The 20,041-nt window shown below is 39.2% G+C and overlaps 1 protein-coding gene across 1 annotated transcript in view; it reads left to right on the plus strand.

The window, feature by feature from the left end:
* The first annotated feature begins 7,619 nt into the window (after window positions 1-7,619).
* LOC101568299 (zinc finger protein 585B) overlaps window positions 7,620-20,041 on the plus strand; it is a 66,496-nt gene continuing 54,074 nt past the window's right edge. The window contains 3 exon segments of the mRNA XM_012515931.2: window positions 7,620-8,361; window positions 10,996-11,214; window positions 15,949-17,648. Of these exon segments, the coding sequence (XP_012371385.2) occupies window positions 16,421-17,648 (1,228 nt within the window). The 5' untranslated portion in view covers window positions 7,620-8,361; window positions 10,996-11,214; window positions 15,949-16,420.

The following is a 20,041-nucleotide window of genomic DNA, read 5'->3' on the forward strand; positions in this document are numbered from 1 at the left end:
TATGCAGTGTATTATTTGTTGAAACTGTACTTTCGATTTGATTTGAAACTGTCTCATTGCTATATGTTTATCAATAAAACTTTGAAAAGAAAAAAAAATGGGAAGTCCAGTTGGCTTCTAAATTTCGCTGAAAAGATAGCTTTTTAGTATAAGCGTGTACCAGATATTACTTGAAATTCAAATGTAACTTTTCTCTGGCAGCCAGCAATGCTTTAAGGCGTTGTTAGGAAACAATTCATGAACAAGTCTTCAGAACATTGCCTGACACATAAATATCCAATAAAATTTATTTATGTAAGAAAGGTCCAACTCTCCCCCTACAATATTTGTGTACCGTATGTCCTGTCTTACAGGGCCAGCCCTCAATACGACATTCCCAAAAGGTCACTGTAACCTCACCTCACCACCATCCCACTGCAATATAGTAATGTCTTACACTGATAACAAAGCCCTCCCAGCCATTAACACACTCACTCGGGAACCTTCAAGGTTCTTTGTAACTGGTGCTCTCTCCCAACAAGTGTGTGGTTTGGGGGGTGGGGGGGTGAGTCTGATGCATTATGAGGGAGCCAGGGACACAGTTGCTCTGGGAAGCTGTAACTAGAGTTCGCCTCTTCTAGAGGTGGGCTTAAGATCTGTGGGTGATGACAGCATGTGAGGTAGAAGAGAATGGAAAGTGAGTGGGGGAAACCTATGATACTGACTGTTAGTAACAGATTACCCAGTAAGTATAGTGAGTGGCTTAGCCCCCCTGAGCTCATTAAGACATCTGCCATAGATGAAATAAAAAAGCCGTCTGAGAAGTCTAAAAGGAAAAGGGGAGATAGTGAAGTGGCAGGAGCTAGGACTACAAATGTTAAAGTCTGTTTGACTTTAACATTTTCTACGTCATTTCTTATTCCTCCTCAATTTTAGCAAGGCCCTTTGCCAGTAAGAAAACCCTGAATTTGGGGCTGGGGAGATGGCTCAGTAGAATAAGAGCTTCCCTGGCAAGCGCAAGGGCCTGAGTTCAATTCCTGGTTTCGAAAACAAACAAACAAACAAAAAAAAAAAACCCTGAATTTATATTGTGTTTTTATTACAAACCCTTTTTATATGTATTTATTATGAGACAGGCTGGCCTTGCACTTGGAATAATCCTCCTGCCTCAACCTTGGGAGTGTTGGGATTACTGATGTGCACACACACTGGCTGCAAAGCCTTTTTAACATTATCATCTCCTCTTCTTTTGCTAAGTGCTTTAGTAAAGAAACAGAGGAAGGGATCTTTCATTTAAGTGGATGAAAGTGAAATGCCTGGCTCTCATTTTAACTAGATGGAATACATTATGAGCTTAGTGTCTGGCATGTCCCATTTTCCCAGCCAGAGCTCCTAGTCTTAAATTACCAGAGGAACTTTAGGGAAATCTTTGAGACTATGAGATCTGATTTGTTTTTCTTCTGCCTATTATGTCTCTTCAATATTTTCACTCTCCCCTTTTTTGCTGGCTTCTTCCTCTTGACATTTAAACATACTTGGTTTTCTCATTAAAAAAAAAATTTCTTTGCAGAGCCCAATAATTTGGTCTTCTCATGAATGTCTTAGAGAGTCAGAAGCAGGATTTTGGAGAACTTATACTTTATTTATGGTAGAAATTGAAGGTACTGACTCTTGCTAGATGGAACAGAAATGCTTAGAGTTGTTGAGCTCTAAGTGTAGGAATCATGAAGTAGGTCCTCAATAGCATGCTAATGCTAGCCAGTGTCTCCAACAAATACAAAAATTCAGAATAAACATTTAGGAAAATTTGTAGCAATTTAATGATTTTTTTTTTTTAAATTTAGTACAGGGTCTACAGGGTCTCACTACATAGATCAGACTTGTAGTGATTCTCCTGTTTTCAGCCTCCCAAGCACTTGGATTATGGGGCATGCCACCATGCCCAGTCTCACTTGCTGTCTCAGTGCACCCTGGGGGCAGGGCTGCATGGCATGAGAGGGTTAGAACCCTGCTGCTGTGCTCTGCCTAAGCTGGTGCTTTAGTCCGCTGAGCTATCTGGCTGGCCCTAATGAAATATTCTTATATGTTTTAAATTTAATAAAAATCTGCAGTTAAAAATCTTTGATTTTGTATCCTTTTTTTCACCTACATTTTTAGGGAAGGGTCTACAGGTGTTCAGGGTCTCACTACTAGATTGGACTCATAGTGATTCTCCCCTTTACAGCATCCCAAGTGCTGGGATTACAGGCATGCACCACCATGCCCAGTCTCAAGTGCCATCTCAATGTGATCTGGGGAGTGGGTCTGGCACAGCAGGTCTGGGGATTGAGCCCCCGGCCCCTGTGCCTGCTTGCAGGTGCTTTAATCTGCAAAGCTATTTGGCTGGCCCTTATGTATCCCTTTTTAAACCTTTTTTTTTTCTGTCTTCCCTTTTCCTTTCTCCCTCTCATCTCTAAGCTTTGAAGAGCTACGCTTCAGTGGTCTTAAGTTTCTTACCTTTCATATATTCCTCAGTTATCGCCTATCTGCCTTCAAGAATCACTACTGTGATACTCCTCTTATTAAAGGCACTACTACCATTTGTCAATTACATTCTTTACTTCTTTTTCTTTGACCTATTCCTTCCTTGTTCAAGAACAGGTTTGTTTTGTTTTGTTTTTTGATTATGTTAATTAGCTTTATTGAATTATTCCAAATTGCATTCCTAAATCATTTCATACTCGATAAATATATATAGCAATTATAATTTGTCAATTTATAATACAACTTTTAAAAGAGGAAAGAAAAACAATAAGCCTTGACATGGGCTTAATATCGATTGTGAAAATTTCATTCTCCAAATCCACCACTACTTTATAAATACACAAATTCCTCTATCTTGCTTCGGCCCCTGGCCCCCCTGGCACGTGATGCGCTCCTTGGGAGCTGCCGGCACCCTGCACCCTGAGCAGCCAGAAGCCAGACAATGAGCCTGGTGCAGACTCCATCACAAGTTCATGAGTTGTGGTGGCAGCGGCAGCGGTTTGTTTTGGTGTGTGTGTGTGTGTGTGTGTGCAGGGTCTCACTACACAGCTTGGACTTGTAGCGATGCTCCTGTTTTCAGCCTCCCTAGTGCTGGGATTACAGGCGTGCACCACCATGCCCAGATTCCATCACTTGCTCAGTGCACCTGGGGGAACAGGGCCGGCGTGTGGTGCCAGAGATCGAACCCTGGCCCCTGAGCTTGCCTAAGTAAGCACTTAGTCCACTGAGCTATCTCACTGGTCCAAGATATGAACAGTTTTGGCAAGGTCCTGCCCCACCCCCAAACAATCTCTTCTACATTAAGATGATAACATTAGGCACAACTAGAATACTTCTTCCTAAAAAACTGATTTACATAAACAAGTAGGATGCATCTTGTCTTACATGCCATTGAGGACCTATCTTCTTTTTCCACACCATCCTTTTTTTAAAAAATTTAATTTATTTATTTGTGTGTGTGTGTGTGTGTGTGTGTGTGTGTGCGGCCAGCTCAGCCTACCAGGGGGCGGGCTGGCTGGCATGTGGTGCTGAGGCATTGAACCACGGTCCCTGTGCTTTGCTAAGCTTGTTCCAAGTAGGTGCTTTAGACCACTGAGCCTTCTCACCAGCCCTCCACACCATCCTTAATATGTTCACACAGTTGTAAGATAGTTGCTGTACTTCCATATGTAACCTTCAAATTCCAAGCAGGGGGGAGGATGGTTGGAGATCCACAGTTCTGTGCCAGCCTTGGGGAACCATAGTAGTACTTTGTGTGGCCAGAATTGCTAGGTCTATGACTACCATAAACTAAATCAGAGTTTTCTTAGGATGGAAGGAAGGGAATGTGATGGAAAAGAATAGAAAATAGAGTAGACATCATAATATCAAGCACAAAAACATTGGTTGGGTTGAATGATATTTTTAATCCTTTATTAATGTTCTATATAGAATCACCATATTATTGTTCAATGAGTGATTATTCATACAGGACAGCTGGGAAGGAGAAAAAGAATAGTAATTAACTAGTATAATAAGGTTAGGTGGATGAACTTTCTGAATGAGATATGGATACCAAGGTCCTTTTAACTCTACTGCAACCACTGAATTAGAAAGGACAGTAGGAAACTCAAGCTCTGACAATGAGAAATACAAGGAGGATAGACATTCTGAGTTGTAGATATTGGTGTCAGTGTATAATCCCAAATCTACTGTAGATTAGAAAGCAGACATGATGGACATTATAAATAAGGATTAATACTTCCATTTCATTTAATGCTTTACTTGCCAGCTTAGTGGTCAGGGCAAAAATTCTGATGCACAGAAAGTTGGTGAGCTTGATTCATGCAGCATTATTTAGAAAGCAGATATAGCAGAAGGATCTGCTGACATAGTGGACTTCAAAAGTAAGCCTCGTAAGTCCCAGCTTAGGCTGATCAGTATGAATTTATGGATGTATGTCACAGACATGCTGTATCACTGGAAGATAGCACCTGTTATATTGTTCTGTGAAATACATTGAAATGTCACACAGGTTCCACTGGGGAAGCACACAGCATTTTAGACCCAAAGTAGTAAAGCTAATGTTGTAAAAGGTACCCATTTCCCTTTTCACACATAAGAATAATGAAGAAAGTGCAAGTCATGGGATCTTGTTTTCACATATGGTGAGCATTCTATTACGTGTCTGTGATGTGTTTCTCATAAGCAGTATATCACGAATGTGTGACTGTGACAAGACTGATCCTTTCTTGTAGGCAGGCACTCTGAAAAGTTGCTCCAACTGTGACAGGCATAGTTATTTCCCATGACTGGGTTCCTTTTCATTTTCATATGGCATTGTACTCCTTTCTTTTACAGGTACTGCCCCCAACTCCTGGTATACTGGGGATGGAGTCCAGTATACTGAACTACACTAAACTACATCCCAAGCCCTTTTTATTTTTTGAGACAACAGAGTCTCATTAAGTCATTAAGTTGTTCAGGCTGAGGGGCTGAGGAGATGGCTCAGTGGAGTAAGCGCTTCCCTAGCAAACATAAGGGCCTGAGTTCAGTCCTTGGTTCTGCCTCTTTTCCCCCACCCCACTGGATTCTTCCCTTTTTCTTTGATTGATTGATTTTGGCTTCACATATTCTAGCAAGCACTCTAAGCCATTTCTCTGGCCTGGGACTCTATTCCTAAGATCCAAGGCCATGTATGTTTTGCTTAACATGGTATTGACAGTGTAGTAGAACCTATTGGCTGTTACCAATCTTGTTACTGGGTCTGAACCACAAAACACTGAAGATTATTTAAGGGGCTGTCTCTCAGTTTTCTCAATGATCATAATTAGGTGACTAGGAGAGAAATCCATTCAATATGCAGAATAGATACTTTAGGACACTGGAGCCTCCTTATTTAATGTGGTTAAGAAATTCTAGAAGATGCTTTAATCAATAAGGTTGTATTCTGTTGGAAGTAGTGAAGAAGTAGGAAGAGAAAAGGACTTCAAAGAGCAATTCAGAAGTGACTACACAAGAACCCAAGGAGTCAGGGATATAGCTCAGTGGCATAAGTGCCTGCCTGGCAAGTACAAGGTCCTGAGTTTGATTCCTGGTGGGGTGGGGGTGGGGAGTCATAATAGTTTCTGAACCAGAAAAAGATACAAAGAAGAAAAAGAGCAGTTTAGCTGGGAGTCCTGGACATGTATCTTAGGCTAGACAGTAGGTCTTGGTGGGAGGACATTTGCCACCTTGTCACCTCAAGGATAGTAAGGTCTCATCCAGGAATATTAAGGGATCTGGGTAAAGAACTGGTAGACCTGGCCTAAGTTGTGCTTGCTCACTGATGACCCTGCTGGCATCTCTTCAAAGAGATCTGTGGCCTCTTAAAGGACTCAAAACCATTTTCATCACAGTTACATGATGGAGAACCACCATTCAAAACAGAAAATGTGGGAAAGGGGCTGTCAAGGATGAAGGGTCAGTAGTATTGAGAGAAGAAGAGGCTAAAAAAGCGACAGAATTTTCTCTACAAGTCAAGAAGTAAGTTGCTTTCTCAGATCACTCAGTCTTGGGGAAAATTTATGAAGGTAGTAAAGAAACTGGACAAACCAGAAGAAAACTGACAAAGCCCTAGGAAATGTCAATGTACCCAGAGAGAGAGAGAGAGAGAGAGAGAGAGAGAGAGAGAGAGAGAGAGCAAGGATAAAAAGAAATGGGTCTATCCAGAAGAAAGAATGCCCTGGAAAAGAGAAATACTTGTTCTCTAGCAAAGGAAATCAACTATGAAAGCAGAAAACAGTCAAAGAAGAAAAGAGACTAATTTGAGATTAGATAATATCTTTTTTTTTTTTTTTTCATTTGTGCATTTGGTACAGGGTCTCACTATGCAGATCAAACTTGTGGCGATCCTCCTGTTTTCAGCCTCCCCAGCGCTGGGATTACAGGCATGTGCTACCATGCTAGGACTCTGTCACAGACTCATCAAGCTCTGAGGGCAGGGCCAGCTTGGCCTGTAGGACCAGGGACTGAACTCTGGTCCCTGCACCTGTCAAAGCAGGCGCTTAGTTCGCTGAGCTAACTCACTGGCCCTGGAGACTAATTTGAAAAAAGAGGAAATCATTTGGAAAAAGAAAGTGATCTGGAAAGAGAGGAAGCCAATCCTGGAAAGGACAAGTGGAAATGGGAAAAGATTATGAGGTCTGCAAATTGGGCACATTGTCCCTGGATTATCTGTTTACAGAAGAGAAGGATAATCTGAGGAAGACAGAAAACAAGCATCAGAAAAAAGGAGAGTTTAGCAAAGCAAGAGAATAAATTTTGGGCCAAGGAAAGAAAAATGCCTTGTAAAACAGCCCCCAAAAAGAAAGATCCAAGAAAATTAAAAAAAAAAAAAAAAAAAACAACAAGTTTAGGAAACAGGATGAACAGAGGGAGACAAATAGCCAGAGTCTGGGGGGTGGAGGAAACAACAATTTATGCTGGAAAAGAAAGAAACTGGACCTTCGGAGGATGAAATTTTGGGAAATGAAAAAGTTGTCACAAGAAAATAAACAGGCCTGAGAAAAGACAAGAAAATCTTGGAAAGAGGAGAGGAGGGCCCAGAAAGAAAATTGAGGAAAAGAGACAACAATCCTGGGAAAAAGAGAAAGTGGGCTTAGAAAAGGAGGAAAGGGCTAGACAAATAAATGGACACAGAAAGAAGAAGGAGGAAGAGAAGGCGAAGGTGGAGGAGGAGAAGCACAGATCTCTGGAAGTGATACCTTCATCAAAGGAGAATTGAAATTAAAGCTTTCAAAAGAAGTGGACTTTTACTGTGTCTTAGAGATCTTTCTTCTTTAAAAAAATTTTAAAAAAAATTATGTATTTGGTACAGGGTCTCGCTACGCACGGTGGCCAGCTCAGCGTGTCTCGGTGCAGGTAGGGGAGGTCCTTCAAATTGCCCAAACCTATCTGAATATGTTAGCCTATTTAAATACTGCCCCCAAAATGTGCAGCCCAGGGCGCCCCTTCCCCGCCTCCAGCCACGGTAGTGACACACAAAAGTGCTCAGGGAAGGTGGGGTACAAGACAGAAAAAAGCTTTAGAGGAAAGGGCAGTTCCTTGTTGGAAAGACACACTCCAGACTTACAGACCAGAGGCCCTTGATCGCGCGGTTTGTAGCAGCTTGGGGTGACTGTTCAAGCCAGCGGATGCGTCGACTGCGCCATTCTCCGCCGGGACGGAGGACGTGGCTCCTTCCTCCCGGGATCGTAGCTCCGCGTACAGGGCGCTGGAGCGGATGGCGCTTGGATCATCCCATTTCTGAATCGCACTTGGGAGTCTCCGAGAGCTTTCATGAAGTCTGCCCAGCGACAATGAACTAAGTTTAATATCATTATGCGTGGTACTGGGGATTGAATCCAGGGCCTTTGCACGGAACTACATCTCCAACCTTTAAAAAATTTTTATTTTGACACACTGTCTTGCTTAGTCGCTAAATTGCCTCAGCTAGGTTCGAAGTCGCGATCTTCCTGCCTCAGCCTCCCACAGCGCAGGGATTACAGACGTGCCCAGTTTGGCCAAGGCCCTTGGCACCGGCTGCCCTCTCCCGGGGGCAAACCCAGGTACCCTGCTTCATCTGAGTCCTGAGATTGGCTCTATTTACACCCGTGCCTGCGAAGGCGGAGACAGTCCTCTAAGGTCTTGGCAGAGGAAAGTTTCCGGGAAAAGCTCGCTTGAACCCCGGACACTTGTGGGAAATGTAGTCACAGGCACAAAAGCGGAGGACCGGCAGACGTAGGTGGGCTCGGCGGGGTTCCGAGCCCGAGCTGGCAGAGACCTCTGGGAGTGCCGCTCACCCATGCAGTGCGCAGGCGCGGGCTCTCCGCTCGCCATCGTCCTCTTCTTTGTCTGCTGGTGAGTTAAGATTTCGGCTCCGTGGGACCGGGTCTTTTGTGGCCTCAACCTGACCAGGGAGTCTCTCGGGGCCTGCGAAGAGCTAGAGAGGCCCAAGGGTTGGAACCGCCACCGGGGATTGCAGGGCGCGGAGGTTGTGTGCGTGGGGGCAGGGGACCGGAGGACCGGGTGGGTGCCTGGGCGGGTGGCGGGGTCTGGGATCGCAGTGAGGGGGAAACTGGTTCCAAGTTTGTGAGGCGATAGATTGGTGCGGTAGTAACCTCTAAGCCTCAGTTTTCTCATTTCTAATGTAAAGAAGATATTCCTGGAAAATACAAACGGTGTAAGGCTAAGGAATTAAACGGATAAGTGATTTAAAAATTGGTTTTTACGTAGGAAGCAGACCGGTTATGGAATTAATAAAAAGGCAATAATCAGACCGCCTGCCCCTCCCCACCCAAGGAACAAATGTCTCCTAAAAGCTTATGATCGGATGCTTAGACTTAATACTTCGGAGGAACTTTAGTTTCAGCTGCTTTAAGACGCTCAGAATTAAGGAATTGCTTTAAGATATAGTTGCACTACTACACACAGCAGTCTTGGGTGCAGAGGCAAGAAACCTATTTAAGACTCCTTAGTCAAAGGACAGGAGAGTCTAAATCCTAATTTGACCATTTTTCTTCATATCCAAGGTCCTTTGTAAATGTAGTGAAACAATGTTCCAGCCACAAAGACATTCTCTTCTGAAGTATTTGTCACACTTATAAACATATTTTTCAGTAAGATGAAAAACTGAAGTACTAGGATACAGAAATTCTTACAGAAATAATAGTTTTAATACCTTACAGAATTGGTAAAAATTAAGGCTGGCCAAATAGCTCAGCAGATTAAAGCGCCTGCCATGCCCCCCCCCCCACACCCCCAGCATGTGCTGAGAGGGTAATGGACACTGGGCATGTTGGCGAGCCTGCCTGTAATCCCAGCACTTGGGAGGCTGTAAACAGGTGGATCACTACGAGTCTGATCTACACAGTGAGGCCCTATAGACCCTGTAGATCCTGTCCTGAATATGGGGGCGGGGGGGGGGGGAAGGTAAAAGTTAAAAGAAGGGAGGCTTGTGCTTGTTCCTATGACAGCATCCTAAATTTCTGGCCTTGGTCATCTTTTTTTCCCCTCAAGTCCTCCATCTGCAACAATAGTCCACAGTTTTGGCTTCATATGACACAAATACCTAAACAAATGTCTATTTTAAAAAATATTTTATTTATGTATTTGGTACAGGGTCTCATTATGCAGCTTGGACTTGTAGTGATCCTCCGTTATCAGCCTTCCCAGTACTGGGATTACAGGTGTGCACCACCGCGGTACTGGGGACCAAACCTGGGTGCTTGCACTTGCCAGGCAGGCACTTAGACTGCCAAGCTATCTCCCCAGCCCCAGATGTCAATTTTTATTGAAGGCGTGTTCCCAAGCTCCTAATTCATACATCTAATGCCTACTGGATGGAGAGCTCCAACTGGAGGTTACACAGAAACTTCAAATTCATCATACTGAGAATGTCATACTGATAGCTTTTTTTTTCAGTCTATCTCCATCTATTTTCCCTTTGTGTAGTCCCTGTTCCAGCAATTCTTAGCAGTGCCCACGTAGGTTCTAAGGCTCCTACATGTAGGAGAAAAGCTTCTGAATAAGCTTGACTGTTTTATCCCTATTAAAAACTGAAAACTAAGGTTTCTTCAGGATATGAAATGTCTGCTAAATCAGCAAGGGCATATATAATTGTGGGACACTTGTTTTTTATTTTGAAGAGAAAAAATTATAAAAACAATGGTAGAGAATTTCAAAGCAAGGTAATAGAAGATTAACGATGGTTAATATATTGCCTATTGTTATTAGGACAGTTGTTATGTTTAATTTTTCCTAATCTAAACTAGGTAAGATATTATATATCAATTTTTCGAGAGCTCTGAATATTGTCAGTAGTTTCTGAATATTGTCAGAATGCTGATGACCTCACAATTATAAGAAAAATTTTGGGCCACGGAGATGGCTCAGTGGAGTAAGTGCTTCTCTGGCAAGTGCAAGGGCCTGAGTTCAATCCCCGACTCCGCCAAAAAGAAAAAAGAGAAATGTGGGGGGAAATGATACTTAAATATTTGACTTTATTCTGGAGTAAGGCAGTTGGGTGTGGTAGCTCACCCCTGTAGTCCTAGCACTTGGGAGTAGAGGCAGGAGGATCATTGGGAGCTCGAAACCTGGGCTACAAAGTGAACTCAAGGCCAGCAGGAACTGCATAGTGAGATGCTGTCCAAAAAAAGAAAAAAAAAAAAAAGAAAGAAAGAAAGAAAGAAAGAAAGAAAGAAAGAAAGAAAGAAAGAAAGAAAGAAAAAGAAAGAAATCTGGAGCAAGGCCACAAGTGTTACCTGCTCATAGGCAACTGTTGAAATTGCAGTTCTGGCGAACTCTTGATACCTCAGTCTCATAGTTTCTTTTTTGTTTTTTTTGTTAAATCTCATAGTTTCTTGGTGTAACCTAACTTCTGAAAATGAGGTACATTCTGTTTATCTGAAATATGTGGTGTTTTAAGATGGCATAATGGGCCCATTTGCTTACATGTATGCATACACCCGAGGTCCATCATTGCGCATTTCACAGGCCAGCTTTCTTATGCATCTCCAGGAGCTGTACTTCCCATACCCTTCAAAACCTGTGAGGGGGATCTAAGGACTTGGCCTAATTCTGGGGTGCTACTGTGACCCTCAACCATCACATCCAAGTCCTGTGTGATTCTTCAATTTGCAAGTTTAAAGTCACCAACTCAAACAAGAAAAGCAGTGGATGATTGAGAAGAATTGTAAAGAAAGTGTTCTCCAGGTAAGTGAGGATCTGACAGGTATGAGTAGGATAAAGACTCATTGCCATTATTCTCAGAATTAGGAATAACTAAAAAAATTTTTGAAATTCTTTTTTTTTTATTAGCTCATGTCTTTTGAAGTGGCAGTTGCAAGGAATTCTTTAGCTGACATCTCCAGATAGTCTTTTTGTGTCTATGCTTTGTTTTCTTAGAGCCTACCAAACTGGTTGCCCTTTTAACCTTCTTTTTGGATGTCAGCCTCTCTACCTCATTTGCAGCCTTAATTTTTGTAGCCTCTTTCCTATTCTTCCAACATTCCCCATTACTTGCTTCTAGTAGTATACACAGTTATCCCCTGAAGTAAATCTTCATGACCTATAATCTTTGAGAAAGTAGTATGTACGTTTTTTCCCTTAAGTGATTTTACCTTTTTTCATTGTCGTATACTTCAGTTTTTTTTTTTTTTTTTCATAAGATATTGAACTCAGGACCTTGTACTTGTCAGGCAGGTGCTATAGTGCTAAGCTCTTTCTCTGGCCGCCTTTTGCATTAAATCTTACCCCATTAATCTTATTTCTTTTTGTCTTCTAGCTATCACAGTTTACGATTTCTGCACCTCCTATTTAAAAATATTTTCTTTGTTAGTATATGTTTGCTCCCCAGAATGTTCACCTTCCTTGTGTGTGTGAAGTTGTTACTGGTACACATTTTAATCTTGTTTCCATCCTCTGTCCTTCACCTCCCTCACTCCATCTCATGATCCCCTTCCTGTTTGGAAAATAGCTATCTCCATACTTCCTATTATCTATCTTTTTATTTTGCTCTTTGTTTATAATTTGGGTCTTTCATACATGAAACCATGTGATATTTAAGCTTAAATATGTCAGATTTCACTTAACATTATGGTCTTGAGGTGCATGTATTTTCCTACAAATGATTTAAGTTTATTATTCTTTGTAGTAAAGTAGTACTCAATTCTGTACATACACCATATTTTCTTTATCCATTCATATGTTGATATACATATAGACTGCTTTGAAATAACTATTATGAATTGTACTGCTATAAACATGGGCATCACTGTAATATCATATCTAAATTTTTTGAGAATGTACATAGAAAGGGAATAGCTGGGTCCTATAGAATTTCTAGTTTTAGTTTTTTAAAGAATCTCCATACTGATTTCCATAGTGGTGGTACTAATTTGCATTCTCATGAACAATGCAGATGGGATCCTGTTACCTAGCAGCCTCACCAACATTTGTTACTACAGTCAGTCTTTGACTTATGAACATTCAAGTTGCAAACTTTCAGTTAGGAAAGAACTTCGTATTAGGAACACTCATAGATCTTAACAGATCATGGAAGTCACTCGTGTCTGCTGGACACTATCACATTGTGCTTCTGTGTGTATGGTACAGTGTAACAGTAGTAATGTGCTCAATAAGAGCCCAGGATATCTAGATTATAATGCAAAAGCAGTAGTGATGTCTCTGCTAGGAAGTTCAGAGCAATATACATTGTACATTGTGTTAAAGGTGTCTAAGATTCACTTTGTGGGTCTGATGAGTAAATCATGACATTCTCCTGGAACAGAACTCATTTGTAAGTTGGGCACATACTTTTTTTCTTTCTTTTTTTTTTTTTTGCAGAACCAGGGATTGAACTCAGACCCTTGTGCTTGCCAGGGAAGCGCTTATTCTACTGAGCCATTTCCCCAGCCCAAATAGAATGATGGTTTTTGTGGGGTTTTTTGGCGGAACCAGGGATTGAACTCAGGCCCTTGCACTTGCCAGGCAAGCACTTAATCTACTGAGTCCCCTGCCCCCTAGCACTTACTTTCATGATGGTCATTTTTTCTGGGGTAAGACAGACTCTCAGTGTTTTAATTTGCTTTTCTTTTTTTCCCCTTTTTTGGTTTTCTGGGTTTTTGTGTTTTGGTTTTTTTTTTTGGTACCGGGGATTGAACTCAGGAACTTTTTTTTTGTTTTCTGGTTTATTTTTTTTTTTTTTTTTTTTTTTTTTTTTTTTTTTTTTTTTTTTTTTTTTTTTTTTTTTGGTTTTCCCTTTTTTGGTACCTGGAATTCAACTCAGGACCTTTTTCTTGCCCAACAGGCACTTGTGCCACTGAACTATATCTCTGGCCCATAATTTGCTTTCTTTAATGGTCTTTGATGTTGACCATTTCTTTGTGTATTTTTTGGGCGTTTGTATTTCTGAGCAGTAACTATTTCATTTGCCTATTTTTTGATTGGGACTTTTATTTTTTGAGGGGATCTAATGTTTTTATTTTTTTAGTTCATTGTATATTCTAGATATTGGTTCTCTGGTCCTCTACATGAGGAATAACTGGCAAAAATATTTTCCCATTCTGTAGGTTTTCTTTTCATTCTGTTGGTTGTTTTGTGGTGTATAAGCTTTTAAATTTGGTATGATCCCATTTGTTGATTCTTGGTACTACTTCCTGTGCAACTGGGATTCTGTTCAGAAAACCCTTGCCTAGCCCTGTGACTTCAAGAATTTTACCTCCGTTGTCTTCCAGTAGGCTAAGTGTTTCTGTTTTCTTCAATTTATATATTCTTGCTTATCCCTTTTATTCTATCATACATCTATTTTCAGCATTTCTAAAGCATTTTTTAAATATATATATTTCTTGTGCAGGGTATAGGTGTGTCAGTAGTTGCTAAACTTAGTATTCATCAAAATCATGTTAAGTACAGATTGTTGGGACTCTACCCTCAATTTTTCTGATTCAAGAGGTCTGGGGTGGAGCCTGAGAATTTGACATATAAGCTTATGTTTATCATAATTCTTTTCATAGGTATGTTTACTCTAATCGCATTTATTGGCATAAGCAGTATGGCTGGTATCATTTTTATTGTTGCCTCTTATGTGCTAAGCAAGGAGTCTACCATTGAGCTATATCCCCAGGCTAGTTCTTTTATTGCATGTCATGAATTATATTTTGTACTTTGCCTCATCTTTTTCTTTTCCTTTTAATTTTTATAGGGTCTTGTTTTTGTGAATACTAGATAGGATGAACTTTTTATTTTGGGGTGCCTCGAACACAAAATTAAACATAGGGCCTTTTTGTTGAATTTCATTTATCTGCCTCAGGCTTTCAGAATGCTGGGATTTATAGACATGTGCCACCAAAAAATGAATATGCTTTTTAATATGTTCAGTTGCCATTTAGATATCTTATTTTGTGAAATATCTGTGTTAGTTGTTTTCCTATATTAAAAACTAGATTAGTAGCTGTGCATGGTGGAGCCTGTAATTTTAGTGCTCAGGAGGGTGAGGCAGGAGGATTGCCATCAGTTTGAGGCCAACCTGGGATAGTGAATTGAAGGCCAGCCTGCACTATAAAGACTGTGACTCAAAAAGAACAAAACAAAAAAAGATTAGCTCCCTTTTTATTATTGAGTTTGAAGAATTGTATGTGTATAGAGATATAAGTCCTTTATCAATTTATCCTGATTTATCAGCTTATTCTGCCATGTGGTTTGCCTTTCTGTTTCCTTAAGTGTGTATTTGAGGGATATTAGTTTTACTTTAGATAAAAGTTTAGTTGACATAACTCAGTGGTTTAAGCACCTGCCTGGCAAGTGCAAGGTCCTGAGTTTGATCCCTGGCACTGAAAAAAAACAAAAAGTTCACTATTTTTCTTTGATTTATTTTTGGTACTCAATCACAACTAATAAAAGAGCACTGTCTCTAGTTGCACAGTTGTTATAGATGGGTTCAAGTGAAAAAACCAAGTCTTAAAGGCTTACTCTGTAGGTATAATGAGTAGGAACTCTTAAAAGCCCAACAGGCTTATAGTCAGTACTCAGTGTGTTTGAGTTTCAGATCAGTGGATTCAACCCACCTAATCTTGAAAATATTCTCAAAAAACTGCATCTTCAGTAAACATGCACATATTGTTTTCTGTTTGTTAATCCCTAAACAATACAATACAGCAACTATTTAAATAGCATTTATCAGAGTATTAGGTATTATATGTAATTTAGAGATGATTTAAAGTATATGGGAGGATATGCAGAGGTTGTATGCAAATACGCCATTCTTTACAAGGCACTTGAGCATCCACAGGTTTTATTATCTGCAGGGATACTTGAATCAATCTCCTGTGGATACTAAAAGAAGACTGCAGTTATGCTTACTCTGTCTCTCCTCATCCTCAATTCTTACTCCATATAGACAACCACCTGCAGCTCACTTAACTGTCTGCTATTGTGCATTTGTATATTATACACAGCTATTTCACCTATTTTTTGATTTATAGGTATTAGACATTACGAGAGTACTACGAAAGATATAATTTAGAAATGTTAAAAAAAAATTATCACTAGCAGTACCCATACTTCCCATCTTTATGCATCCTAATACAAGTAACATTACAAATTTTATTAAGTTAGTAGTCACCATAAATGATAGAGTGTTTGTCTAGTACATATTTACAAGCATCTAGGTTAAACCCCCAGTACCCAAAAGGAAAGCAAATTAGTTATACACACCTGCAGAAATTATTTGTATTTGTGCTTTTTATTTAGCCTGAGAGACTAGGGTTGAATAATCTATTTTAGTAGCATACTTCTGAAATGTTATTAATGAGTGGAAAAATTTACAGTTATTAGTGATGTTGATGATGATAATATACACATTTATTGGATGCTTACTACATACCACATGGCAAAAATTTTACACTTAACTCTTTCTAATGATGATTTTTTTTTCATATTCTCTTTTAGAAAAAGCTTGGCTAGTTCATGAGCAGACCAGGAGACAACATTAAAGACTTGTGAGTTACGTCTCATCTTTCTCTGAAAATATAGACTGAGGAAAAACTCAGAAAACCTAAGAAATGGGGATATTTTTCCTCTGAGCATTTGACTGACATTGCAGCAACATACACTGATTTTACGAGTATGCTTCTATGTCTAGGAATTAGTTTAAGAGTTTGAAACACAATCTATACTTATATAATTGTGTAAGAAAAACATTTATGTAAAGAGAATGCTATATTTTTATCCTTTTATATAATCACTGCATCTCAGAATAAGCAATGCAAGAAAATTCTTCTATCATAAATTCAACTTCATTACCATACCTGAAAATTTATTGCAAAGAAACCTTATGACTTCAGTAAATGAATGTTGGAAAGTTGTCATCCTTAACACATCTCAGTAGATACTAGGGGAACCTCAGAGAAAGTTCCTGTGCATGACAAAAGTGTTGGAATGTCTTCAGCCTGAATCAGATCTTACTCAGCATAATGAAATTCATATTGGAAAGCAACTTTATGAATGCAAGGAGTGTAGAGGAACTTTTAGCCTAAAGCAAAACTTCATAGAGCACAAGAAAATGCATACTGGAGAGAAATCACACGAATGTACAGAAAGTGGTAAAGTATTCTCTCAGGTCTCATCATTTACTCTACATTTGCGAAGTCATACAGGGAAGAAGTCATATGAGTGTAATAAAAGTGGAAAAACCTTTAGCCAGAAGGGAAATTTCCTTTCTCATCAGAAATATAGTGGAGAAAAACCTTCTGAATATGGGAAGACTTCTATTCAAATGGCAACCCTCATCAGGCATCAGAAAAATCATACAGGAAACAAACCATATGCATGTAAGGAATGTGGGAAAGCTTTTAGCAGCAAGTCATACCTGAGTGAGCATGAGAAAATTCATACCGGAGAGAAACCATTTGAATGTAATCAGTGTGGAAGAGCTTTCAGTCAGAAGCAACACCTCCTTAAACATCAGAATATCCATAGTGGAAAGAAACCCTTTAAATGTAATGAGTGTGAAAAGGCCTTTAGCCAGAAGGAAAACCTCATTAGCCATCAACGAATCCATACAGGAGAGAAACCTTATGAATGTAAAGGGTGTGGAAAAGCTTTCATTCAGAAGTCAGGCCTCATTAGACATGAAAGAAGTCACACGGGAGAGAAGCCCTACACATGTAAGGAGTGTGGGAAGGCCTTCAGTGGTAAATCAAATCTCAGTGAGCATGAGAAAATTCATATTGGTGAGAAACCCTATAAATGTAATGAATGTGGAACGATCTTTAGGCAGAAGCAATACCTTATTAAACATCACAATATTCACACAGGAGAGAAACCATATGAATGTAATAAATGTGGAAAAGCCTTTTCACGGATCACATCACTCATTGTACATGTGAGAATCCATACAGGTGATAAACCTTATGAATGCAAAATATGTGGGAAAGCCTTCTGTCAAAGCTCATCTCTTACTGTGCACATGAGAAGCCATACAGGGGAGAAACCCTATGGTTGTAATGAATGTGGAAAAGCCTTTTCTCAGTTCTCAACTCTTGGTCTACATATGAGAATTCATACTGGTGAAAAACCTTATCAATGTAGTGAATGTGGGAAAGCTTTCAGCCAGAAGTCACATTACATTAGACACCAGAGAATTCATACTCATTAAAATTTCATGAATGCCTTGGATTTTGAAAACTGTTTATCAGAATTTATACATAATAATATTCAAGTTTTGTTTTACATTAGACATGAATGGGGAATTTTCCTGCAGCAATCAAGTTGCTATTTAGTAAGTATCAATATGATGAAATTGTATACCCCTAAAACTCTCACCATAAACATTTTTATTTTTATTTTTTTCTGTAAAAGAAGCAAGTATATTTGGGCATAAACATTATTAAAGCTATACTTTAAGGAAATTTGGGATCTAGTAATGGACAGGTAGGATCTAGTAATGGACATAATTAGCATGGTCCTGGAAGGCCTATGAGGTGCATTAAGACTATAACATATAAGGATTTTCAGATTAGACAAAATTACTTGTTCTGTTACATGTGAGGTTTGCAAAACTGTATTCATCAAAATCATTTTGTAGTTGGAAAAAGGGTAAAATTAGGATAGACTTAAATCTAGAAATGCCTGAATTTAAGGGAAGTTTGTTATCAGTGGAGGTGGTATCTCAGATTAGTAGCAAAATTATGGATCGCCAAAAAAAAAGGTCTGTGTAACTGATTTTTTATATAGCAAAATACTAGACCTCTGCCATAATTGTACATTAAAATATTTATTTCTTATAAATTCTAAATATATTGAAGGCTAGAATGCAATAATCAAATTATATAAGAATTTTATAGGGGATTTTTTTTTTTTTTTTTTAATAAGGACATGTTTTTGTTCTTAGGGCAGGAGAAAATTTCTAAACTAAACTACAGAATATCCAGCAGTTCCTTTTTCTGGTTTTGGTACTGGGAATTGATCCCAGTTCCTATGCAGTATGCTACATCTCCAAACCCACTTTTTGACACAGAGTCTCATTACATTTCCCAGGTGAGGTTTCAACTGATAATTCTGCTTCAGCCTCCCAAATACTGGGATTACGGCTATGTAACACTGGCTTAGCAGTTACCTTTGGGTCTATCGTACATCTATTTTGATCAATTGATAAATAGATATACCCCCAAATCTAAAACATCTACAGAGAGTCTGTTCATTCCAGTATGAATTATGGTAACTAAAAATTAGATACAAGTGTTTGTGAAATAGATGCATCAAATGTGATACAATCACACTACAAAATACTCTTTTTTAGCAGTTACATATAGATTAAATCTATTTGTATGAACTGTAAAAGAGGAAAGAGTCATGTGGAAAGAAGAAAACTGAAATGATGAATACATTGTAAATGATACCTCTATACATTTTCAATGAAATCAAATACTAACCAACCCATGTACTAAGACTTGAGAAAACCCTTTTTACATAAAACTACAAGAATAAATTGGATGGATACACAATGAGTTGCTAAAAGTGGTTACTACTAACAAGAAGATAAGAGGAAAGGAAATGTGCCCAAGCATGGCAGTGAAAGGATACTTCAGTTTTGTGTCTAAATATTTTCATTAAAAAAGATAACCAATTGAATGTAACAAAACAGTTAATTTTGGGTTTTGATAATGTACATATTCTTTTGTTACTAATATTTTATTAAAGTGATAGAGATGTAGAGAATGAGTACATGACACAAGTTCCAATGGTCCCCTTATCTGGGGGTTACATTTCAAAGCCCCCAGTGGATGCCTGAATATATATAGGATCTATATTAATCCTATATATGCCTTAATCTTATATATGGGGTGTGTGTGTGCATGTGTGTGTGTGTGTGTGTGTGTGTGTGTGTATGTGAGAGTCACTTTTGGGAACTGAACCCATGACTTCACACTGAGCTACATTGTCACCCCTTTTTATTTTGAGAGAAGGTCTCATGTTGCCTGGGCTGGCCTTGAACTTAGGATCGTCCTGCCTCAGCCTCTTAATTAGCTGGGGTTGAGGGCATACAACACCATGTCCAGCTCCCAGTTTTTCCTATACATACATACACTTGTGAGAAAGCTTAGTTTGTAAATTAAGCACTATAAGAGATTAATAGTAAGTTGCCATAGAGTTTAGCAATCTCATGATTTTATTTCCTTATATTATGAAGAACTTTTAGGGTTTTTTTGAGAAAGGTTTTCAACTACGTAGTACAAGCTGGCTTTAAATTCACTTATGTAGCTCAGGCTGGGCTTGAAGTGAGCAATCCTGCCTCAGCCTCCCAAATGTTGGGATTACAGGTATGCAATGCCATGCTTGGCTGAACGTTTACCTTTTAATTAAGAGAGACACTTTATTTTTTTTAAATTTTTTTTTCCAAAATTTTATTGATAAACAGCAATGAAACAGTTTCAAATCAAATCGGAAGTACAGTTTCAACAAATAACACGCTGCATATATTCTTCTTAGTGGTTAATTGCTGTACAAGATGCGGACTTGAGATCCTATTTACAAACACCAT

Source organism: Octodon degus, unplaced genomic scaffold (genome assembly GCF_000260255.1).
Source record: "Octodon degus isolate 3935 unplaced genomic scaffold, OctDeg1.0 scaffold00083, whole genome shotgun sequence".
Taxonomy (NCBI): Eukaryota; Metazoa; Chordata; class Mammalia; order Rodentia; family Octodontidae; genus Octodon; species Octodon degus.